The sequence below is a fragment of the Mytilus californianus genome, unplaced genomic scaffold (assembly GCF_021869535.1).
Source record: "Mytilus californianus isolate M0D057914Y unplaced genomic scaffold, xbMytCali1.0.p SCAF_11, whole genome shotgun sequence".
NCBI classification, from domain to species: Eukaryota; Metazoa; Mollusca; class Bivalvia; order Mytilida; family Mytilidae; genus Mytilus; species Mytilus californianus.
In genome coordinates, this window is record NW_026262593.1 from 60,351,644 (window position 1) to 60,379,136 (window position 27,493).

Below are 27,493 nucleotides of genomic sequence, written 5' to 3' on the forward strand. Positions count from 1 at the left end.
ACATTTCTCTCTTCAGATTACTGCAGTCTATCTTATCATTTTCGCAGATAGAGTTGTTCCAGAAATTAATTCCCTGCACATTTTCATCTACCCACAATGCATTAAATTTTGACTGAAAAATACAACATTACTTTAAGAGGAGTTTCCAGCCTTGATAACTTATATGAAGTGACATATAATGCAAGCATATCGGGTAATCATTATTTGAACCGTTTAAAGTGCACAAGGGTTCAAATATTTCTTAACATGAACATTAAGAACATTTGAGCATAACCACCCTTATGCTAGAACTTATATTACCCAGCTTTAGGGAAAATGATGGGGTTTCCCAACTATAAATTGCATCATAAAACACAGGTAAAATATTTAAAACAAACAATATTCACTGTCTACAAATATTTACTTATTTTATTATAGTACCTTTTTTGCCTATTATATAATGCTTAGTAACACTGGGTACTTTTTAAATGTTGAAACAGTGGTCTATATACTTTATTAGTACTAAACCTTATTTTATTTAAAAATATTTCACTGTCAAGAGCTAATTCATCTTTTTGTGTACACAAATGTCCGTTGTCAATATCTTATGTTGATAAATTATCACCAAAACCTCAATGCCACTTAATCAAATCCTTAGATCCTTGGAGTGTTTGACATGCTAGGAATTTACTGCTTTATTTTATTCATATGAAAGACAAAGATTTAGAAAGACTTTGCTTCTTATTTGAAATCAGATTCAGAAGATTTCACCTGTAAACTTTATCAAGTTTAATGTGTCTTCACATATTTCAGACAGAATAGTGACTAAGTTCTCAGAGAAATTAAACAATGGCCCTTTTTGCCATTATCTACACATGTATAACAAAACAGGCTTAAGATTTACTGATTTGGTGAGCATAAATTCTACACTGAGAAATTTAGGTTCTGTGTAGGACAATGGATAAAATAGAGGCAGATCACAATATGGAGTTTATAGTTTTCTAAATAACTAAAACCATGAACCCCTTTTTTATAGTTTACAAATTTGGTGCCAAAATATGAAGACATGGTGACCCTGATATTCCCTATACCAAAATTTGCTTCTGCACAGAGTATCTAATAATCCTCTGTTTGATAGTGAATTTTCACTTGTTATTTAATGAAAAAAAGTACAAGAATGATTCACTCCAACCTTTGTTACAGCATTTAAGTGTTTTTGGCAAAAAGATTTTATTTATTTTATTGTTTATACCTGAGTCTGATTTTTCCTTTTCCCTGAGATCTTTTTCTTGTTGAAGTTCATCTCTGAGCTTTTTGATTTCAGCTTGAAACTCTTCCATCTGAAAAAAATCCAAAATTGTTTATCTTAATTTTTTTCCCTGTAAAAAAACATCAAGATTTATCAAGATCATTTCAATATCAACCAAGGGAACGAACAAGTATCAGCTAACATCTCAGTATCACAGTCTCTTCTTTCCTAATAGATCATTTTTATTATAAAGAATGCATTATAATATAATTGTATGTATAATTAAAGGGGCATTAGCTGTCAAACTCAGGTTCACAGATTTGGCTCAAATTCTCATATTTGATTTATAACATACTAAAACGTATATCCAAATTACAAAAAGTCTAAAATAAACAATTAACAATGCATGGACTTGATAATATGTATCAACATTTCATGTGTATTTTTGTCTAGACGGCATCTAATTAACCATCGAGATGACCTCCGAAGACTGCCGACGGTCATATAACCCGATATAAACATAAATATAAATTTAAACAGATAGTGACTACATGCAATTGGATTTTTCTTAGTCTGTTTGACTTCATACTGTAGGTTAAAAAGTATGTTTATTATCGTTGTTATCTGTATATAAGAATGATTTTTTGTGGATCAAATCAGTCAACCAAATGGTTCATTCTTGTTTCACTTTCAATGTAGACATTAGCTGAAAGCATGCGTAACCCATGTCCAGATAAGGGGTTAAATTGAAGGTCACATGAATAAGGATTCAATGAGGTCGAATTATTCACTTGCAAGTGAATAATTCATCAGCGATGTTTCTTAGCTTATTTTGACAAAACTGAACCAAATTGGCTGCTTAAAGCGAATTATTATTCCACTATTTCACTTTCGTTAATGATTGAACAAAAAACATAATATTTTGATTTTTTTTCATATCTCGTAGCTTATGCCCCTTTAAAGTGTCATCTCATAGATAGGCATGGACATGTTCTGATTATTTATATCTTTTTCTTATGTGAATGCTGTTCTAAAAAATATTCTTTTTCCAAAAAAAAAAAAACTTCCATCTTCTTAAACTAATATAGTCCATTCTCACTGCCGTTGCAAATTAATAGGAGGAAAACCAATGACCAGAGAACAATAGAAATAAAACACTTCTTATGAAAAAGTCGATAAAATCAATAGTAAAACAATGCAAGGTCACTTTTAAAAATAGACTCAGGTCACTAGGTCACTTTTAAAGGTCACATGTCACAAGTTCTTTTATATGAGACTTCAGATCACAAGGTCGTCCGCCAAACTCCTCAAGGTTGCAAGTCAATGTTGACCATGTTGGACCCCCTACTAGTAGCAGACAGTTTAAAGTTTAAACCTTATAAGCCCTATCAAGTTTTGTTTGATAAGGCCCAATGACGATAAGACAAAAACTGGAAAGAAACATTTTTTTCATGAAAAGGTGTGCCATTCTATAAACATTTTGTACTACCGGTATTGTCTAACTTTCACAAAATCAGATCATTAGTATGTATAGAAGATATATCCATTAGGTATATGCAGTATTAAATAAATTCTTCATTGATATCTGGATTAAAATCTTGAACCCCAGACTTGTGCCTTGTCTACAAAAGACTCATCAGTGATGCTCGAATCAAAAAGTTAAAAGGCCAAATAAAGTATAAATTTAAGAGCATTGAACACATGGCTTTTAACATTTCATTGAAGTCATTACTACATATACATTGTACAAGTAGTCATTTAAACAGGTTTTGTATAATGTCCATTTTTGGATTACATTACTTTTATTAATAAAACTGTTATCTGAGGTACAAACATCATATCAAAGTCAGTTAAATTCTTGTTAAGACTTTCTCAATAGAGCAGAACAAAGCAATCAATATATTGAATTTAATTGGTTGCTTTTGGTCTAAACTAAACTATCAGGCCATAGTTTTTGTTGTGTTTTCACATCTTGACAAAGCTTTATCTTCCTTGAATTTATATGACCACAGCCTCCTTCACATACTAAAACACAGGCTTAATCCAAATAGATTTTTTTGGGGTTTTTTTTAGGGGGGGGGGGGAAGAAAAGCAGTTGCTGTTTACTTACAATCTCAAACTACTTCACACGTAAAAAAATTAATATGAATCAATCTAATTTTTAGTCTGAAACTTCTATGACATCTGACAGCCTTTTTTTTAAAAGACTTGCAAGGCCTAGGGGACTGTTCTTAACATAAAGGATTGTGTACCGTTTAGCAACAATTCTTTACAATCAGGTTATAATGCAAGAGCAAAGGGAGGTGTGTTTGGTTAACATACGTTAGAATGCAAACTTGACTCTGAACCCCCAAAAAATGTTTATGTTACAACTTATAAATATATAATGCTTAGAACAGTCTTCTTCAAATGGGTTTTCAAATTTGCAAATGTACCAATCTTCTCAATTAATTCATGTCAAACAGGAAAAGTCTAAAATTCTGTTTATAATATTTTGTATTCTCTTTCAACAAAAAGCGATTTTTGTTTGGATGACAAGGAAATTCTTTCAGTAATGTGCATCGCAAGCAAAATGTTCAGATTCTAGAAATTGATCACGAGTTAACAATAATACTTTTATATTGCATTTTGATACAATTAAAGTAAGTTTAAAACACTTGATATAGTAAGAAATATGAATAATGCAGTAACAAACCTATAATTTGCATAAAAAAGAAATAGATCAAATAAATTCCTTCTTTATAAGACATCATAAATTTATCTTTAAAATAACAATGTATTCCCTTTTATGTTAGAGCAGTATCCATTTTTTTCTTCTTCAGAAAACCATATGATTATTTATGTATAAACATAAAATTAAATACTAGCAACATTCCTTGACAAAGAGTTCAATTTCAGATACATTTTCGAATTCTTTTACAAACTGACAATGCTACTAAAAGTATGCAAAAAATGCAGTGCATAATTCAAAATGCCTTTTAAACTTACAAAAACCGCATAGTTATCAGTTTGATCAATTTTGTCTATGTTTTGTTACTTACCAAAGCACTTAAAACTTTAAAAGTCCTTTTCTAACTTTTTCTCACAATGATATCTATATTAATATTACAAAACTTAAAATAATAATTTATTTAAATGTTACCTCGAGTTGAATTACCTTCACTTTAAATTTTCCACAGAGAATTACTCTTCTAAAACAATTTAATTACTAACTTCACATGGCTGGGCAAAAAGTCACTATTATTACCATTAGAAAGTATCCATTTAAAAAATTGCATGACCAATTAAGTATTCCATTACAAAATGTATCTTTACTCAATTACAAGTCATCATATATCTAAACTTGTTAAACTTTAAAATGTAACTGAAACATTAGAACATTCTGTCAATATCTGACATACCACTCAAATTTCATTGTAATCCGATGTGCCTTGTTGGCCAACAATTGTTGACAATTTGGAACAAAGGCAATACATCCGATGTGTAAACTAACCGGGGCTATTTGACGCTACTATAATATGTGTTTACATTGCTCATAATCAATAAAGCTTTTCTTATGTCCTCTGAATATACAAATGAAGATTCAAATTTTTCTAGGCTTTTTGGATTACGCTCCATTAAAAATAAAATTGTAATATAAACAAAATAAAAAATTCTTTCTTTTTTTACCAAATATGAAGATTGTAATTGATTAATCAAAAATAAAAGTTTGTGTAATCGGTTCACTTAATGCATTGTCCAAAATTTTACATTTCATTTAAATCACCCTTTCTGATCAATTATTACACCTCTGGAGTAAAACCTTTAAATTTAAACCATATAAAGCAATTTCTATACGACCATAAAAACTTAATAAAAAGTCAAGTATTAAGATTCTCATTAGAAATTCACATGTATTCAATGTCTATATTAGGGATGAACGATATTTCAATATTAAAATTTGCATTGATATTAACATTTTAAGATAAGATCAGATAAAATTTCTGTCAATGGATTTACATGCCAGAGTAATATTACCCACTGTATGCAGTTTTAAGTTTCTACATGTAAAACATAAAAGTTATATCTGTAGAAATAAATGTTTATGTTACTTAGATGAAGCACTTAAAAATCTTATTCTAACATTATCCAACAATGAAAAATACATGACTGCTGCTTTTTTAGATATATGATGATTTTTTATTGAGTAAAGATACAATTATCCAACAATGAAAAATACATGAATGCTGCTTTTTTAGATATATGATGATTTTTTATTGAGTAAAGATACATTTGTTATGGGCTGTTCTACATTAATAATAAATGATTGGGGGATGGGAGGGATTTCTATAAGATCTCGACCACCCATAAAATAAAAATTTTCATTTTTAACAAAATTCTAAGGAAAATGCAACAACCAATATCTAGATTCTTTATTACGGAACCAGTTCAAATTGTAAGTATCTATTACCATGCATTTTTTTTTAACTTTAGATTCCAGTAAATCTATATTTTGCTTTGTACATCTAATCCACAATTAAAAAACCTTTTTAAGAATTATATATACATGTATACTACAGTCTATCAGCATTTTACTATGTTCTATTTCCTAGTTCAAATGTTTGTTGTCAGCCAAAGGGTTAAAGTACTTAGTTTGGGAAATTTTGGAAATCTCTCTTCTTTTCTGACATATGCAATTCTTTTTCCTGTCTCTGAAACTTTTTTTCAATGCACGTATATATAATACAAGTTCTGAGAGTGGAAACAACAATAAATAGTACGATCAGGTCCCATTAAAGGCTTCGATTTAACTAAATGACAAATCTCAAAAGCAAACACCTTCTTGTCAAACGTAACTGACAGTTCAGTGGGAATAAAAAGCATTTCAATACAATTCATTAATCATTATTAATCAGTCGAGGACACTTCAAACAGCTGAAAAATTAGTGGTGGCATGCATCAACGGTGCTTACGATTGAAAAAGTATTTAACCGAACAATACAGATACCCCCACTCCAGGTGTTGAGATCAATAGAACGTGCAGTATCCTTCTGTAATACCAAAAGGTTCTGTTGATTTAACCAGCACTTCAAATATCTTACATTTATCAATTATGTACACACCGTTCGATATAATATATATACATTTCCTATCAAAGGGCACTTAAAGTTCATGTAACCAACCGGTACTCAACTTTCGAGTATGAAAATATTTTTTAAAGGTTTTAAGTTTAGAAAATTTTGTTTCAAACTGTGTGTAACATATGCATTGTCTTGCAAAAAAAATCATTTCATATGCATGACATCATCTTTGAAAACATTTAAATTGAACAGTCATAGGTAATTAAAAAATCTACTTGTATATTTATATATTATGAAAATTCATCATGATAGTGCATGTCTTCAATCAAGTAATCTTAAATGTCAGAATTTGTTCTTGGTTGTTGTGTATAAGAGACAAAGGATACACCATGGTTTAAAAATATGAAATTTTTCTTCATTTATTTTTCAGTATTTTTATCATACTTTATGAAAATAAGGAGATGTGGTATGATTCCCAATGAGACAATTGTCCACTAGTTTGACCATCATCTGGAATAAATGCTGTCTAAGTACATCAATATTATAACTTTTCACCTTCTGGTGCTTCATAGTTCCATATGTGTATTCAGAGACATATAAATACTCTGTTTAAAGGAATGCATCATCAATAAAAAAACTGAACCAAGACATTTGTATTGAAAATTGAAGAGTATTTTTTTTTAGATGAGAATTTTGTTTCAGACTTTGATGAGTACATGATTGTTTTACCAATTTATATGCTTAAAAATTACAGCAAATTGGTTGTGCAATCACAGATTTCCCATGTTATTTAGCCTAAATTTAATGTACTGATACAAAAGTTCAAAAACTTATTTTAATGGAGTTGTCAAACAAATAAATTGAGATTTAATTTTTGACCAAACTCTGAAATATAGTCAAATACAGTCAATTTGTCTTACCCTTTCATACTGTTTCATAAACAATTTTGTAATATTAGACTTGTAATTCAAACTTTTCTCTTCCCTCTGATTTTATTTATATATACATGATAAAGGTATAACTATAAACTTTGATCTATCAACAACTTCTTTCATAGATTTTAAAAGTACTTAATAAAAAGTTAGAGTAAAAATTAAATAAAATAAGATCATTAGTTTTAATTTATAGCTCTGGAATTACTTTACTATATAGAAAAATAAATTCTGTTGTAGATACATTAAAATCATTTTCTCAACGTTTTTTCATGCATGTTTTAATGAATTTTTACAATTTATTAACTGTATATCAGTCCTTAAAATTAAATTTAATACTTCATAGTAAGCTTTATTTATAATTAATTGTTGTTTACTGGAAACATGATAAAAGACCAGATTGAAAATTTGATAATATATCCCACCTTTTCCTTTGATTCTACCAAATCATCTTCCAATTTATTGTTTTCTTCCATTAAAGCATTTATTTCTTCTTCATGCTGCTTTTTCAACTGATCTTTTACTTTCTTTATACTGTCTCTGTGTTGTGTTATTTCCTCTTCAAATTCTGTCCTTTCCTTTTCCAATGTTCGTTGAAGATCCTCCGAGGCTCGACCATCAACAGAAGGTGTTACTGTTCTATTTTGTTCTGCTTCTAATTCATCAAGAAGTCTCGCTCGCTCGACAAGTAAAAAGGCAATCTGTTCAGACGTCGAGACATTTGCAATTTCTTCCAGGCCTTGTTGGATAAGCATTTCAGCTGTCTCCTCACGTAATGCACTTGCTGTAATGCCAAGAAAAAAAATGTCAAAATCATACTTTTGAAATCTGAAGATGGATATTGGAAACTATTACTGAAAATTATTGCGAGGTTTTTATTAATGCGAATAATGCACCCTTGTAAGTATTGCAATAATAAGAAGTCCCATTCTGATATCTGATGCATATATCTGTACGCAGCTTTTCCTGAAATTGCAATAATTAATCTCACATTATTGTCCTTTCTTCAAAAATCGCAATAATTTCTGAATTTACAGTACCTAATATGCTAAAGATTTATATGACTAACAAAGAGTTTAGACATATCTGAAAGTGCCTGTACCAGGTCAGAATTTTGACAACTTTTACTTATTCCCACAAACAATCAATTATATCTAAATAATAATACAGTTACTGAATAAAATACACAATAGAAATATGGATGACATATTAGTGTTTATATAAGCAGCAAAGGGTTAAATGGATATTGTACTATTGCTTGATGAAAAAAAACATATGAAAACATTTTTTGTTTTGTCAAGAATTGTAAGAATAGTTTTCAATGGTTTGGAACAGCACGATCTTTCCTTTGCTCACAATCAACTAGAAGCTATTCAATGACAAGTAAGAAACATCAGCTGTTTTTTGGGTATCACAGATTCTAATTGTTTATAAATAGTCATAACTATCCAAATGCAAACTAATTTTGTATGAAGTTTGCCATGTATATTGTATATTGTGGGTAAATAAAATGCACTGATCGTGCAAATTTAATAGTTTTTTAACATAACTATGCATTTTTTTTAATTCATAACTTTTTTTAATTTAGAAATGAAGTATATTGATCCTCTTTCCTGTCTTGTGACTTTCAGAGGAGTAAATATGAGCAGTAAGTTGACCTTGTAAACAATGAGGTTTTAATGGTAAGGTTAAACTGAGTATATTTCAAAGCACAAACCATTTTGTTCTTGCTTCAGTTGCTCTATTTCTTGTTTCAGGCTATCATTTTCTGTTTCTAATTCTTGGATTAGAGCCTCTCTTTCATCAGACAGATGGCGTATGTGTTCTACATAGTTCTCAACTTCCTGCATTTCAGCTGTCTGTGCCATCTTGAGCTTCTCCTCATTCTCAAGAGCCTGTTGGAGATCAGTCTGAAAAAATAGCATGAATTACTAGTTAAAGATTAATTCATTTCTGTTAAACTTTATCACCAAAGCAATAATCAATTACATTGTATATGTGCAGTTATTTTATCAGAGGTCTGGTACGTTGTAAATAGTTTGGTTACAAAGAGTGTAGCACTGTCTCATGTGCCAATTCAGCATAGATATAAACAAAACAAAAACAGCAGATTTATTCTAAAGATAGAATAAATTGTTCAAACAAAAAAGATGAAATATTTCTATACCTTACCAAAATTATAATATAAGACAGTGTTCCAATGTCCCACACCCATGCACATATGTTATGTGTCCAAGGGTAATAACTCCACAATATTTTATTTTGTTCCATTAAACTTTTTGAAAGAAATCTAGGCATGAAATTGCTCTGAATTCAATTTTCCATGCCACAGGGACAAAAAAATGTATGACATTTAGTCTCTTTTATTTTCAAAGTTTAGGTTATTCAAAATTCTACTATTTTTGAAGGATTACAATATCTGAGTTATCTCCCCTCATAAATCAGACAATCTTTACATTTCTATATATAATGCATGTAAATAAAAAATAAAATGCTCCGCAGGGCGCAGCTTGATACGACCGCAGAGGTCGAACCCTGAACAGTTGGGGGAAGTATGGACACAACATTCAAGCTTGATACAGCTTTGGATTTGGATTGTGATTAAATATTTGACACAGCATAGGTTTCTAACACAGATTGAATGTGGTCTAAGAACTTAAAAATTTTAAATTGGACATTCACCTATTATGGTCCAATATCCAAAATCTAAATACATGGTTAGATTCAGCATATCAAAGAACCCCAAGAATTCAATTTTTGATGAAATCAAACAAAGTTTAATTTTGGACCCTTTTGACCTCAATGTGGACAAAGTTGATAACGGGGCCCAAAAATCAAAAATCTAAATACATGGTTAGATTCAGCATATCAAAGAACCCCATATATTCAATTTTTGTTGAAATCAAACAAAGTTTAATTTTGGACCCCGATTTGGACCAACTTGAAAACTGGGCCCATAATCAAAAATCTAAATACATGTTTAGATTCAGCATATCAAAGAACCCTAAGAATTCAATTTTTGTTAAAATCAAACTAAGTTTAATTTTGGACCCTTTGGACCTTAATGTAGACCAATTTGAAAACGGAACCAAAAATTAAGAATCTAAATACACGGTTAGATTCGGCATATCAAAGAACCCCAATAATTCAATTTTTGATGAAATCAAACAAAGTTTAATTTTGGACCCTTTTGACCTCAATGTGGACAAAGTTGATAACGGGGCCCAAAAATCAAAAATCTAAATACATGGTTAGATTCAGCATATCAAAGAACCCCATATATTCAATTTTTGTTGAAATCAAACAAAGTTTAATTTTGGACCCCGATTTGGACCAACTTGAAAACTGGGCCCATAATCAAAAATCTAAATACATGTTTAGATTCAGCATATCAAAGAACCCTAAGAATTCAATTTTTGTTAAAATCAAACTAAGTTTAATTTTGGACCCTTTGGACCTTAATGTAGACCAATTTGAAAACGGAACCAAAATTTAAGAATCTAAATACACAGTTAGATTCGGCATATCAAAGAACCCCAATAATTCAATTTTTGATGAAATCAAACAAAGTTTAATTTTGGACCTTTTGGACCTCAATGTGGACCAATTTAAAAACGGGGCCCAAAATCCAAAAACTAAATACACGGTTAGATTCAGCATATTAAAGAACCCCATGAAATCAAGAATAAAACCCCATTGAAATTGGTCAAGAAATAAGCAATTTATAGGAAGTATCTTCTTTTGCACAATCATGTGCTATTAAATATTTCTTGCTATTGCGCAATACTGTACAATTGACAATTTCTTGCTATTGCGCAATATTGTGCTATTGGATATTTCTTGCTATTGCTCAATACTGTGCAATTGAAGATTTCTTGCTATTGCGCAATACTGTGCAATTGAAGATTTCTTGCTATTGTGCAATACTGTGCAATTGAAAATTTCTTGCTATTGCACAATACTTATTATATAATAATTTACACATCCTGTTTGGTGTGTATCTCCTACCATATCATTATTATTTGATTTTAAATATAAATCAGAAATAACCAACTTAAAATGGAAAATTTTAAAAGAAACAAAAAAGGAAAAAAAGAAAAAAAAGGAAAAAAAAATAAATCCCCCCCAAAATTTTTTGAACCCCCATTATGATTCATCACCCCCAAACTCAATCCCAGCCTTCCCTTTGTGGTATGGTACCTTGCAGTACAATTTCAGAGAGATCCATACACTTGAACACAAGTTATTGTCTGGAAACTAGAAAAAAATGTGTTTTTTGGCCCCTTTTTGGCCCCAAATTCCTAAATGTTTAAGGCAATTACCCCCAAACTCAAACCCAGCTTTCCCTTTGTGATATGGAACCTTGTAGTACAATTTCAGAAAGATCCATACACTTACACACAAGTTATTGTCATGAAACTAGAAAAATGCTTGTTTTTTGCCCCTTTTTTGGCCCCTAATTCCTAAAATTTGGAGGCAATTACCCCCAAAATCAATCCCAGCATTCCTTTAGTGATATGGAACCTTGTGGTACAATGTCAGAGAGATCCATACACTAACACACAAGTTATGTCTGGAAGTTACAAAAATGCTTATTTTTGGCCCCTTTTTGGCCCCTAATTCCTTTACTGTTATTACCATAACCCCCAAAATCAATCCCAACCTTCCTTTTGTGGTATTGAACCTTGTGGTAAAATTTCATAAAGATCCATTCACTTAAACTAAAGTTAGAGTGCGAAAACCAATGTGTCTTCGGATGACGCCAAACGACGACGCTGGACGACGACGACGACGACGCCAACGTCATACCAATATACGACCACAAAAATTTTTTTGCGGTCGTATAAAAATTGATGAAAATAAAAGTAATTTTCATTAGATATAATAATATTATTGTCATCATCTAAAAGAAAATTAATGCAAAAAATAATGCAAGCTAAATCAATATTTGTAATAGCAGTAAAAATCTATGCTTCTCAATTTAGGTATGTCATGTATGCAATGGCTGTCACAATCTTCTACTCTTATACTACCATAATGTATTGAATGTTGAACAAACTTGTATACAGTATTTATTCACATTTTTTGTAGTATCTTTTTGATCTAAGTGATTGACCCTATCTTAACAAATGTTTCAAAATTATTCCCTTCCAAGCAATTTCAGCATAGATAACATTGCATTGTAAAATCAGATAAATTATGGTCTTGAAATTATTAAAGTGTTTGTAAGTATTAAATGAACGTAATTTTATAGTCGCTTATATACAATGTAATAAAACCCTCCAAAAGTTAGCTCTTTAATTATAGTAATTGGAAATAAATTTCTGATCAATCAGATATGGAAAAATAAAAACGTAATTCACACAGTAAAACTCTTAAAAACTTACATAAGATCTAACACTACTCCATAACCAATAATTAAAAGATAATTTAATCCAATCACGATCTAATCTATTGAACAGCTTTTAGTTTTCAATGGGCTATCCTTTGATCGCTTATCCAAACGTTGAAAAGTATACCGAAAATAAGTTCACATTAGAGGAATTGAAACGAAACTGTGAAAAGTTTTTGTGCCGTAATTTACATGTAATTGCTCCGAAATATGTCTATTCGGTTAGGTGACGATCAAACGATATAGTTAAATGCGTCTCATGTACAGTGATATAACCATGGGCGCACATCTAGATATCGGCAGATCTCACAATTAACTTATTGAATATACTTTATTATCAAATCACAAAATCTATAATAACAGTTGAATAATAACAATGATTTAAGATGTCCAAATATATATAGTCCTGATAAAAACTTTAAAACATACTAGCATGGAATTTACAAATTGACAATGAGAATAATCAAAAATACAATTAGTTTCAAAAATTGAATTATTCATTATTAAAATTTCATTACAATTTCATTTGAAGTGTCTACATGGGAATCAATGAACATACATTGAAAAATAAAAATTGGGAAAAAAATTATTAGGCGACAGTATGCTTTTAAAATCCATAAAGGTTACTTAGTACAGGGAGCTGACTTCATTGTTTTGTTAGATGCAATATTTACATTCCAAATCAGCTTCAGTGTGTGGAAATATATGTATGACAATGAACAATGAAGAGGTTTTACTGCATGTGGGGCTCATTTAATTTTATATTATGAGCTTCACGTCATTGGATTAATGTTCAACAACCAGTTAAGTGGGGCAGGAGAAAGTGAACTTGCAAATTTTTCGTCTGAATCAGGTTTATAAAGAGGTTTAACTGCCATCTTGGAGCTCCAGTTACTGCGGATAATAAATAACATTTGTTTTCATTTCTGCAGATATGTTGCTTATCTATAAATGGTCTAAAACTAAGCTTCTGTACATACACTGCCATGAACAGAAGAACTATCCTCTCAAATAGCACTTGAGCAATTTGTCATGCCTTGGCCTTTTATAGCTGACTTATGGACTTTACTTTGCTCATTGAATTTGTTCAAAGCAGTGCTGTGAAAAATATTTGCTTAAATCCACATCATATGCACTCAGGTGGATAATTTTCTAATTGGCAAACAAAATACATTTCCTTATTTTTATTAAAAATAAATTAAATTCAACTGAATTATATTCATACATGTGTAAATTATAAATTACTAGATATTTATATAGTTGAAATCAGAAGACATACAACTGGTTTTTTTTTAAGATTCTAAGTACAAACAGAATAAAAATTTAGTTTTAGAACCATGCCAAGAAATTGCCTCCGTTGAAATTTTGCAAACATCCCATAGAGCAAATTACACGGATGATTAATATTGACCATTTGGTATATGGCTGTGTTCTAAGCGACACGTATATGCAGGTCATAAATTAATTTGTTGAATGAAATCAAATCTTTAACTACTACTGGGTGCCGTAGGAGGTCGACCGGAATTTTTAGCGAGGATTTCTTGGCATGTAACAGATAGAAAAACTCAGGGTTAGAATTCATAGAACAGACAAGGGGCAGTGGCAAATATTTCATATATAGATCGAACACAGAGAGGATTACCCAGGCACCCTTTGCAAAAAAAACACGAACTTTTTCTTCTTTGTGCCTTCGGACTTTATGTTTTGAATTGTAGTTTCACTTTCCATATTCGGTATTTATTCTAATGTAAGCTCCACGTGGTAAAAAAACATGTGATGCAGGAATATATTATCTTGGAGTTGGGCTATTTCCTTCTTTTAGGCGGGGACTCCAAGCAGACAACATGCATGTGTATAACGGAACTGTAGATTTTCTTATTAAATAAAGGGAGTTGCCTGTCCGGTACATGAATAGATCGGTTAGAAAGCAAGGTTTAAATTTAAATTAGATTGGTAAGCTTAAATAGAGGGTTCATAATGCAGAACGCCAAAAAAAAAGGGGGGGGGGGGGGGGTTTCACAGGGAATAATTTTATTTATGAGCTCTACATTTGAAAGGTTTTTTTTTTTTAATTTAATTAAAAGAGAGAAAAAAATGTTAAACAAATTGTGAATGGTCTTTCTTCCTTTCTCCCATGCCAAGAAATTGCCTCCGTTGAAATTTTGCAAACACCCCATAGAGCAAATTACACGGATGATTAATATTGACCATTTGGTATATGGCTGTGTTCTAAGCGACACGTATATGCAGGTCATAAATTAATTTGTTGAATGAAATCAAATCTTTAACTACTACTGGGTGCTGTAGGAGGTTGACCGGAATTTTTAGCGAGGATTTCTTGGCATGTGCAAAAATATGTTTTCATAGCTCTACAACATGTTGCCAATGAAAGCACTAACTTTAAAGGAATGTCAAAATTTTTGGTTGACACTAGCATTTTACAACTATGATACAGAGTAAGGCAAGTGAGGCCACCATTAACAAATTCTTTGTTTGATGTTACCTACCCATGCTTTGTAGGGTTGGGTAGGTAGGTAGGGATTTTATTTTTTTTTGCCAACAACATAAGTTACAACTTGTTAGAGCACAAAAAAAAATTGAATAGATTTGTGTCATAAAATTTTTCAGGTAGGCTGCTTTTTTAATTTTTAATTTTACTTTTTGCCTGGTCTAAAGTGTTAAACAGTTTACATGCAGTGAACATTGTAAAATTGCCCAGGGAAATAGTAAACTGTAAAATAAATCTTCACAGCTGCCAAAAAATATCAAAATATTACAAATACATCCAACATAAGAATAAACATAAAAAGAGCTGAACACCATGTTATTTAAATGACTTTTATGAGTATGCACAACTATGACTGCATTAAACAAATACTTAATTGAGGAAATGGCAATATTTCAGTTGGCCAAGCTTAATCTTGATTTAAATCTTGGCAAGTCTATGAAGTCTTTGTGTTTTGCAAGCTGTTGGTAAAACCGCACTAAGTTTAAATTTAGAATTTTCGATCAACAGGACAACATTTGTTCAAAGTTCAATTGTGTTAACATGCAATTTACACAAAAGATTTCAATCATAAAATAGATATATAAATTAATAATGCTTGATCATTTTCAAACCAATATACAATGTAGTACTATATAAAGTGCAATGATGCATAAAACTTGTATATGTCATATTAAACATGCAGAAAATCTATCATTTTTCAATTTTATAATTTAATCTTATAATATTCATTCTGCATTTTAAAAGATTTTTTTTCAATTTTACAATTACCTGTGAGAAATCTATAATGAAATACTTAAAAAGCATAAAACTATCATTTTGCAAGTTTTTATAAATATAACCTTGACAAGTTTTATTTAAGGTATTCTGCATTTTAAATGATATTTTTTGTTTCTTCAATTTTACAACTACCTGAGAGAAATCTACAATGAAGCATTCATATATTTTAAGCTAGTTTACTTCCATCATGCAGAAAACATTAACCTGATTTTATGTACGGTAACATTATGTAACAATTATTGAAGAAACCTTGAAGTTATGAAACTGATTACTAGATACATTTTATGTACCTACAAAAATAAGAAGATGTGATATGATTTGCCAATGAGACAACTCTCCACCACAGACCAGACTGAATACATGTATTTCCTTGAATAACAAATGTGGGTATAACAATAAGAAGATGTAGTATGATTGCCAATGAGACAACTCTCCACCACAGTTCAGACTGAATACATGTATTTCCTTGAATAACAATTGTGGGTACATGTATAACAATAAGAAGATGTGATATGATTTGCCAATGAGACAACTCTCCACCACAGACCAGACTGAATACATGTATTTCCTTGAATAACAATTGTGGGTACATGTATAACAATAAGAAGATGTAGTATGATTGCCAATGAGACAACTCTCCACCACAGACCAGACTGAATACGTGTATTTCCTTGAATAACAAATGGTGATATAACAATAAGATGTGGTATGATTGCCAATGAGACAACTCTCCACCACAGACCAGACTGAATACATGTATTTCCTTGAAAAACAAATGTGGGTATAACAATAAGAAGATGTGATATGATTGCCAATGAGACAACTCTCCACCACAGTTCAGACTGAATACATGTATTTCCTTGAATAACAATTGTGGGTACATGTATAACAATAAGAAGATGTAGTATGATTGCCAATGAGACAACTCTCCACCACAGACCAGACTGAATACATGTATTTCCTTGAATAACAAATGTGGGTATAACAATAAGATGTGGTATGATTGCCAATGAGACAACTCTCAACCACAGACCAGACTGAATATGTGTATTTCCTTGAATAACAATTGTGGGTATAACAATAAGATGTGGTATGATAGCCAATGAGACAACTCTCCACCACAGACCAGACTGAATATGTGTATATCCTTGAATAACAAATGTGGGTATAACAATAAGAAGATGTGGTATGATTTACCAATGAGACAACTCTCCACCACAGACCAGACTGAATATGTGTATTTCCTTGAATAACAAATGTGGGTATAACAATAAGAAGATGCGGTGTGATTGCCAATGAGACAACTCTCCACCAAAGACCAGACTGAATACGTGTATTTCCTTGAATAACAAATGTGGGTATAACAATAAGATGTGGTATGATTGCCAATGAGACATGCATGGAATTATTTTTAATATTTCTTTGTATTTGCATCAAAACTTTATATATTTTTGGACATATTTTAAGTTATCTTATTTAAAAATTAAAAAACAAAACAAATTGCAAACTAAATTTGTATTAGATTTTATGCTTAGAAATAAAAAAAAAAACATATGAATGGTGAAAGAAATGATGTACAACAAAGTTTTTTTACAAAAAATACCTGTAAATTGCTTTAGTTTAAAGTACATGTATGTACTAAAAGGAAGCCTATATTGGAAATAGCAGTGTATGACCCCGTTTACACTTGCACAAAACTGAACCGAAATCGATCTTAAAAAGACCAGTTCATGTTTACATTTGCACAAGCAATATTGATCTTAATCAATCTTATAAAATCTAGTGCGTTTACACTGCAATATAAAAAAGAACCAGTCTAACAATCGTAAACACTAATGTGTGCATTTCATGTGGAAAATCACACACTGCAAAAGCATGGAGAAAATAGTTGGGTCATTGGAATTGTGTTCGCAATTATTACTTATATTTTCGATTCGTTTTAAAGGGAAAGGTCAATGCATTTCAAGATGAGGTACATGTATGTAGAGTTTATCGATTCAGAAGAATGATGTAAAACCAGCCAAATCCATTTCTTTGCTCACTTATCTTATCCAAATGTTCTGTCAATAGGGAAATATGGTTGTAACCTCGACAGGCAGACATTTGTGAGGATACCCGAAACTAGACATCCGCAAATATATTTTCATTTCTAAATATAACACTTTCACTTCTAAAATGATAAATGGAGATTGATCTAAGTGTTTTCACTTGAAAAAGATCAATTCAAAAAACATCGAGAGGAGGACTTTTTAAGTTTGATGAAGATCAAACTTTCACGTTTACACTAGACTAAAGATCAATCTTTTTTACTAGTGTAAACGGGGTCTGTCACAATAGTCACTGATACACAATTGCTTTTTGTCCAGTGACAAATATTACATGTTATTCAAAGAGAATATATGTTATATCATCCAATAACCTGCAATGCACAAAACTGTCCTGATGATTCAAATTTGTTCATGTGCTAGTTCATACAGTAATACTTAGCTGGATGAAATGTCAAGACTGATTCTACCAATTTCCTTTCCAGACCAATGCATGTATTTGACATTAAAGGGATAATGATGATGATGTCAGATGATGATGGATGGCTGCTTAACATCCAGCGGCAAATTTATATGAATATTCAGGACGTGAATATGTTAATGTAATATGAATATTTACATTGCATTGTACTAGACCAACACGCTGAGGCGAATTTTAATGTTTACTTCACAAGGTAACAGTCCCCAGAAAGACATGTAACCTTACCTGGACACATTATTCTTACTCTGAGTTTGAGCCGACCAGTCTTTGCTCTTACTTCTTAATGCCGCGTGCTTAGCGAAGAAGCAGCAAATACCAATTTTAGAGTCTTTGGTTTGACCTGGCCGGGGTTTGAACCAATGACCTCCCGCATTTGAGGCAAACACACTACCACGAAACCACCGAGGTGGTTAAATGAGTAATGAAGTGGTTTCAGATTCTGAAATTTTGCTGACTAGGTCATTGAATACATACATGTATCCTGCATGGTACAAATATATTTTCTCTATCATTTAAGAGTTATATTTTGTCTTCTTATTCTAAATTCTGGAATATCTTTTTCTAATTTCCATCTCCCTGCATTATATGCTTGTTTGAACACACCATCTGTCAAAACTTGATGACTTTACAGGGGGCATTCATTTAAAACAATAACATTAAGTTTTTTAAGAAGTAAAACTTTTAAAAGTTAAAAATTATCATTCCTTACAAAAGAAAAAAGATTATTCTGCACTCTGCAAGTTTTTTACTTTTTTTAAGACCTTCAGTGGGGTAAAAAGCCACTTCATTAATATTGACAATTGCATTTTTTTCAATGTCAATTTTACACATAAAATTAATTAAAAATTTGAAGAAAAAAAAGAACATTTGACATTAGATTCAAATATCTGTTCAAATTGAATATTTCAAAAATTGTTTATATTTTAATCTTTATAGCTCTTGAACAAGAAAGTGATTCAATCATGGCACTTCAAGGTCAGAGTGACATTATAATACGATCATTTCATTTGACAAGTTTTTAATATCGAACCGAGAAAGATCATTTTGTTCATCATAAGAAATATGTTAAGGTTTATATACAGACAAAAGCTAACATTAAATATTAAAACCCCTAATCATTTCACACATTGCTTTGTACCTAGTAATATAAAGGGGCGGTAGGAGGGGTGGTCATTCCAAATTCACGAAAAAATAAAGCATTCTTTCTCAGATCCTGAAAAATTAATCATTAATTCCACAGTCCAGACGAGGGTAAATCATGAACTCCTAGGAAAATAAAGGCCCAAATAAAACAGCCTAATTCCGACATCCCAAAAAAGATTCATATGCCCCTCAATATAATGCTTCTTGCTAATCCTTATTACGGCAATCATAAAGGGAGATTATAAATTTAACCTACTACAACATAATCATTCACATTGAGTTTCAAATGTTATATAACGATCGTAATACCTTTTTTTTAAAATTCTCTTAAGGAATGCACAACCAAAAACATACAATATAGAAATATTAAAGTCTGGGAAGATATTTTAAATTTGTGCAATCAAAACATGAAAGAGCATATTTTTAAATGTATATGTCATAAAATGCATTTAATCATCATCATGAACTACAATCAATGAACATAACTTAATAATACATAATATGGTAATACATGTACCTTCTGGAAGTTATTAGGTAAAACTTCAAGCACTCACTTTAGGTACGGACTAATAAATTTCCTAAAAGATCAAATCTGCTTGCCATACTTGATGTCAAATAAGTTAACTTAGTCTATTTCATGGCTATGATGTCCATAATTCTTGTCAATTGTACATGTATTAACAAGTAAAATCGTCAAAGAAAAACTTTTTAAAAAATATATTGCAAAATCACCATCAAAGATCGATACATGTTACTTGATCATGATTTTATCAAATAATAGAAATACGTATTTTCATTTAATAAACTGCTTTCTGAATAGTGTTTAATATACGATTTTAGGCAGAAGGGCAGAGTTTTAAGATGAAAGGACACATTAGCGTGGCTTTCTATCCGAAAACAGATAGTTTGTAGATAAAAAAATTGAAATAATTGAATAAATTAATGTACTTTTACTTGATATTAAGTATTTTTTTATTGCAAAAACTTTTTCAAGAAGTTTAAATTATTCTTTGCATAGAAAAAATCTTTTTTTCGCCTTAAGAAAACAAAAATGAATAGGGAAGAAGGGCAGAGGGAAGCTATGACCTCTATTTTGGACTACAATGTAGCTAGGACACTGGAACAAATGCAAAATTGTCGTTTTAGTAGCCAGGTTTTCCATCTTAATTACCTCTGTGTGCTGGTATAACTTCCATACATAGAGAAGTTTCTCTTCCTCTGTACATTCCAAGCCATCTTCTGCAAGTCGACGATCAATTTCAGCTGAAATCTCTGAAGGACTCTCCTAAAAAAATGTGATGTTTTAAAAAAAAGCTAAGTAATGATAATAAGATAATACTCTTTGGACATTGTCCTAGTGTAGCTGAATTTCGAATCTAAACTGTCAGTAAAAAATATAATACCCTTTCTTTAATGAGGTTTAAGGCGACTTTCTGTGCATAATACAATGTACCATTCCATGCAGCATTGCTGATCTAGTTTCATTATTTGCAGTAACTGGATTCACACTGTGCATGCTTAACCATTGACTTTTAGTGCTAACTGTTCACTCTATTCTATATATCTACATGAACAATGTATAAAGGTAAAGATCTCCCATCAACTCTAATTTCTTAAAAGGAAAAGAAATGAACACTATATGAAGATGTAGGTGACTGTGCATGCATGTACATGTACAAATGTACACCACTCTGCCTCTTACATTGAATGTTACACATCTGATTTCAGCAGGGTACAAAAAATGTACATTGTAAAAGGCATTATCTACCCTTACAAGGAAGTGAATTTCAATAGTACAATTAAAATATTTGGAATACTTGGTGCAATTAATTTTTTGGGGGGTCATGAAGAAACCTTAAAGGTATGAAAATTTTGTCAAGGTTTAAATACAAAAATTCAATTCCAGTAGTCATAGATAATGGAAGTTACTTGGATCACTGGAATATATAATGTACACTTCTATATTTATTGGCATTATATCAGGGTTCTCGGTAGGAATTTACTTGGGCAAGTTCCAAGTCAATATTTCAAAATTCTGGTGAGTACTACATGTACCTTTGAATCAGTCGTGTTTTCAAAAAAAATTGTGATTTTCTCCAGCCAAAAATGATGAGTCATCTACTGTATGTGCCTTACCAAGAACCCTGCATACATGGCATATGAACTGAAATTTACCTCTTCATAAATGATTTCCAACTCCTCAGGTAAAATAGAACTCAATGCTTCCATTCTGATATACCATGTTCAAACAAAAAACATTCTAATCCCCTTGTAATCACTTGATGTACATGTATGCATAAATCACAAGCCAGTCTTTTTGACAATGCCTTCAACACTTTATCATATATTTGTTTATAGTAATCAATTCCACATGTCTTCACACATTCATAAAATTCAATCAAATATACCTATATCATAAGTAAACATTTTGTACACTTAAATCCTACATAATTCATTCATATTAAAGAATTTCACATGTATGAATATTCCCTAACTAAATTCCATTTTTAAAATCCGTTAAATTGTACATGTATTTTCAATTTCTTAAATTTCCATACGGATGTTCTAAGACAATTTTCAAATATTTAAATAGAATCCAAAGATCTATACCAAATTTTATCAAAATCTCAGACTGGATGTCTGTTGTACGGATATATACAGTCCTTGTAATGAAAAGAAAACAAAACAATCAAGTTCAAACTGTTTAATACATGTCTATCTTATAACAAAAGACCGTGTTTATTGTTATTTTGGATTAAAGTGTGAACTTTATCGTTATTCAAATTGATCAAGATAATCGATTGAGGCATATCCTTTTGACACCCAGTGTTTTAATTATATATAACTTGCCAACTTTCAACAATCTACTTTCACCCCCAGTAATTTTAAGGTTATGTAGTTCAAATTACTTTTATAATGGTTTTCAATTTACAACAAAAAATACACTTTTTTATTACATTTTGTACATACACATGTAATTGAAAATGTCAACTTTCCTATAAGTTAAAAAAGGCCTCAACAAAAATACACATGTTTCTGCTAATCCATCAGGAATTAACTGACCCTTATTTTAAGTGCCGAAAACCTTATTTATACCATTAACATTTTTTGTCTTTTTTAAACAAATTTTTAAAAGTCAGAGTGTTTGCCCTGTGGAAACCAGTCATAAACTTTTTGAAAAATTAAATTCTTTGGCTACAAACCAACCCTTATTTTTTCAGCATGTTAGTGGAAATACTGGTACATGTATTACTTTTTTTCACTTAACTTCAAATTCAGAAAGCAGTTATTTACCACTCAATTGAATAATCAACAAATGTATTAATACATTTAATGGCCATTATGGGTATATCCTATTTCGGGCACAAGACAATTGCTGAAAATTTATCAAAAGTCCAAAATTAAAAATACATGCACATTCCCACAGCTTTTAAAACCTCTTGAAAACGTTCAGTACAAAAGTTCACAAGGTATTACCTATACTAACATGACTAGTTTTTGACAATAATGATAAGAAAGATAATCTAAACCTGGATTAAATTTACTGCAGCAAAGGTAAAAATCAAACTTTAATCCTAAGGATCTCTTTGAAAAGATAATAAAATTTTCAGAAATCAGAGTAATAACAACCTTTTGACCTTACATGTACATGTATGTTTGTCTTCATTAAGTTCATTAACTTCAAAAGCTAATATAATGTATATGCTCCTTGGTGTGGCTCCTTTAGCATCTACACATAAGAATGATTTGTAAATGCATGTTTCCCTCAATGTAAAAAAACTAATTTAGAAAACACAGGAGAATTTATTGTTTTAATTAATCCATAACTGTGATAGGTTCTTAGGCAAGAATTCATAGACATAATATTGAAGGTGCAATTTGAATGTAGACACAATAATAATGATAACTGTTGCAAAGTTTGATTTCAATTGATTTCATCGTTTTGTAAAAAGAATATCCTTGATGATAAAAGCTCAAACTGGTCCAGTGTTCCAGCTTGAATCTCAGGGCAGAAGGGTACTAGTTGTCTGAAAGGGCACTTTAGTGCAATAACCCAGATTGTAAAGGCACTGTTGGACAGTGTTTAAATTACCTTGAATATTGCTAGGCTCAACTGGAGGACATTTATTTGGTCTATAGGGCCAGGTAAACTACACCTGTACATTTAAAAAAAACCAGAAAATGTTACATACAAAAAGAGTATGAAACTGCTGACTAGTCAAAATGTTAGGGACATTTTAACATTTAATGGCAAGAAACACTAGTGACATAAGTGTGTATAATTTTGACCTTAAATTCATCATATCTAAACTTCTTTTCATACTCCAATTAAATTACAGTGATTTTGTACCACACTGGACAAATATTTAGAGATTAACTCTTTTGTCTGGTAACGATTACTCCAATTTTCAACAGTACCACCATTTACAAAGGGATATTGTCAAAGGAAGATTTAAAGCTATTATATGTAATTTTCATTCTTCGTCTTATCACTATACCTACCTAAGTCAACATTTACACTGAATTTAAAGGACAGGTTATATATATTGTTTATTTTCATAATCAACAATTTTAATTACCTCACTTGAATATACAAATCTGTGTGTAAATGTGTAATAAAGAATGCTTATTTTTCACCTCTATGGGTAAAATATATGGAGTGTGCAAAATGTACATCTACAATATACATGTAGATGGTACCGCCTAAATAAAAGTAATATAATGATAATATGCATATTTAGGACGAGAACATATTAATGTAATATGAATACAGGGGTGTGGAAATATTTGTTGTGACCACACGCCCCCGGACAAGTGAAATTGTAAATTTTACTTGTCCGGAAGAAAAGTTACTTGCCCTGATTTCTTATTGAATTTTTGAATGAAGAAGATGTATTTTACTGTAAACATGTATGTTTCTACATGTTCTAAAACAATTTTGAAACACAATGAAAATGGTATTCTTGGTCTTTGTATGTTAGAATGATAAAAAGATAAGTAGAGTATACACCAATGATATAGATAAGAAACCAACCAAAAAAACGACTTTAAACTAAAGAATTTAGAGGCCAATTTTGCAATGTTTTTCTATCCTTATAAGCTTACATGTATCTGGGAGATTATATCATGACATATTTCTTTACCCCGAGCCTGTGTTTTAAAGTTAATGAGGAGATGAAGACCAAATAATTGACCTGATCCACGATCCCAGATCAATGGGGAATAAAATCGCAAAATATTAATGAAACCGCATACTTATTTTTTGTTGTTTGAAAATCACTCTATTTCTTGATCATTGATGTTATTTTACTTAAACCTGTTGCATTCGTTTTGTTATTTGATATTTTTCTTCTTTGACGAATAAATTTTGAGGACTTTTCTACATGATTATATAAATTAACATTGTCAACCAATATCTTTTACTTGTCCACGGGCAACAAAGACACAAAAAATAGCTTGTCCGGTTGGTCAAATGTATGAGTCGGGCATGGCATTGTCACACCCCTGAAGAATATTAACGCTGCTTTGTACTACATGTAGATTGACACGCTGAGTCACATTTTTAACGTGGAAGTTCACAAGGTAATAGTCCGCAGGAAGACATGAGATCTTACCCGGACACATTATTCTGACTCCAAGCCGACCAGTCTTTACTCTTACTCCTAAGGGGAGAAGCAACAAATACAAATATTAAAGTCTTTGGTTTGACCTCCCGCACTCAAGGCGAACACACTACCATGAGACCACCGAGGTGGATAAAAGTAATATAAATTAATTTTAAATTATGAGTCTCCGACTCAAATGTCCTACTGACCCACTTGTACATGTACTTGTTTAACTTGCCGTTGAGCCTTTTTTTTGTCACATTTTGTAAGTTTTTTAAACTCTACCATGACTTATAATTATGAGTAACTACTTCTAAGGTATTCATTTGCAATTATACATTATTGTATGTTCACATATTTTAAGAATGTAGTTAACAAATTGCAATTTTACAATGTACATGGAAAAAAGTAGTTCTTAAGAGAAAAAGCTAAATAGTGTCTTTTAAAAAGTGAAGTTCAGAACCATAAACTTAGAGGCCAATAATCATTATTAATTATACCTTAAATCACTTATACTTCCAGCTTATTAAACATTATTATGGTCAAATTAACGTGTTAATCACTCATTCAGGTCAAAAGCTCATTTGTAAAATACCTATTCTGTAAATCAACTGTGGCATACTGCCCAATGAAAACAAATAAAAGATTATGTTTTTAAAATCTATGAAGGATAATTATGCCTTTATGCTTTAAAATATTTTTAACATAATCTGTTGAAAGCAAGTATCAATTTTCAGTTGACACAAAAATTCAACCAAAAATGTATGACAGTAAGAATTTCCAATGATCAAATACACGTGGACCACTAAAAGTTCACATAGTTGGAACCCTCTGTACATTTGTGTATACATTGTAAATACACAATCACTTCAGGGTTGATTGTTGATTTTTTACTCACAGATGCAAAGATAAATCAGAAATGAAGTTGACTGCCATATTGGTGAAAGATTTAAATTGCAATCCACCTCTTTCATTCTTATTTGCCCCTTTATCAGGCCATCTAAACCATTCACCAATTGTGGTAATAAGGATAGCTCAAAAAGCTTTTTTTTATTAAATTTACAAACTTTCCACTCAACAATAAGAATGGTTGTCTTTCATGTCTTTAGTTATAACTAATGAATATTTTGTCGTTTACATGATTTTGTGTTAAAATTCATTCTCAAGTTTTTCAGAACTTTTTTAAAGTGATTTCATATGTATTTATCTTTCTTTTAGGGAATGGAATGATGTAATAACAAGAATGTGTCCATAGTACACGGATGCCCCAGTCACACTATCATTTTCTATGTCCAGTGGACTGTGAAATTGGGATCAAAACTCTAATTTGGCATTAAAATTAGAAAGATCATATCATAGGGAACATGTGTACTAAGTTTCAAGTTGATTGGACTTCAACTTCATCAAAAACTACCTTGACCAAAAACTTAAACCTGACGCACAGACCGAAAAACATAATGCCCCTCTACTATCGTAGGTGGGGCATAAAAATATAGGGTCTCCGACCATGTTTTCCCTGTAGAAGTGCCCCAACTATCATGAATGTTAAAAAAACAATACAAAAATTGACAGATTTGATTTGATCACTTCCCAAATTTAAGGATTGTTTTAGACTAAATGTATAAAAAAATATCCTTAAATAAACATTAAAATGATCAGATAATGAGATGTTAAAGTTGAATTGCATAAAATATTAAACTTCACTTTTTACACCCAAAGCAACATTTCTATACATATAACTTAATTTTGGTATTGAATTGATATTAAAATGAAACTAAGACCCTATTATTTTTGTTCTCCACAGTTATGCAAAAACACAGGAAAGTAACTTTTTTGATGATTTTTTTTAACAATTATTTTACTGAATTTTTGTTGACAAAATACAGACTCTCATTTTGAACATCCTTCACAAATAAATATAAAACTTCTTCATCAGTATTGACACACTCTGTCCTGGTAGTGATATACACAATGTACTGCCTACCAAATTCACGGCTTACCAGAGAAAATAAACCTTGTCCCGTTAATCATTTTCAATTGAAGTCAACAGAACTAAATGTACAAAAATGTTGCAATATTTCCTGTAATTGCACTTTATGGTGCTAGTTTAATGTTAAACTTTATTTGCCTTAAATGTATTTAATGTGGATGGTCTCTGCTTCTTTCGTTTTGAATGTTTTCTTTGTTGATCATTAATACATTTTGTACATTACAGAATGGGTAATGACACTATACTGTCTGTTAAAATGCCCAATAAATCTCTTTAACTGTGGTAATGTTAATAATGACCATAGCACATCTGTGATTGTGCTTACAAAAA

At 30.9% G+C, this 27,493-nt stretch overlaps 1 protein-coding gene across 11 annotated transcripts in view; it reads right to left on the reverse strand.

Moving 5' to 3' along the window:
- Positions 1-27,493, reverse strand: part of LOC127720422 (paramyosin-like) — a 76,945-nt gene that overhangs the window by 48,841 nt on the left and 611 nt on the right. For 3 of the 11 annotated variants that reach the window (XM_052227002.1, XM_052227000.1, XM_052227001.1), the window contains exons 1-5: positions 21,743-21,868; positions 20,739-20,852; positions 8,938-9,130; positions 7,646-8,004; positions 1,232-1,319 (exon numbers count right to left, since the gene is read on the reverse strand). In XM_052227002.1, coding sequence (XP_052082962.1) covers positions 1,232-1,319; positions 7,646-8,004; positions 8,938-9,130; positions 20,739-20,852; positions 21,743-21,796 — 808 coding nt within the window. In that variant the 5' untranslated portion in view covers positions 21,797-21,868. Of the gene's footprint in view, positions 1-1,231; positions 1,320-7,645; positions 8,005-8,937; positions 9,131-12,607; positions 12,861-20,738; positions 20,853-21,742; positions 21,874-27,493 lie in introns of those variants that run through there. The other 8 variants (XM_052227006.1, XM_052227005.1, XM_052227009.1 and 5 more) reach the window with 6 other exon arrangements.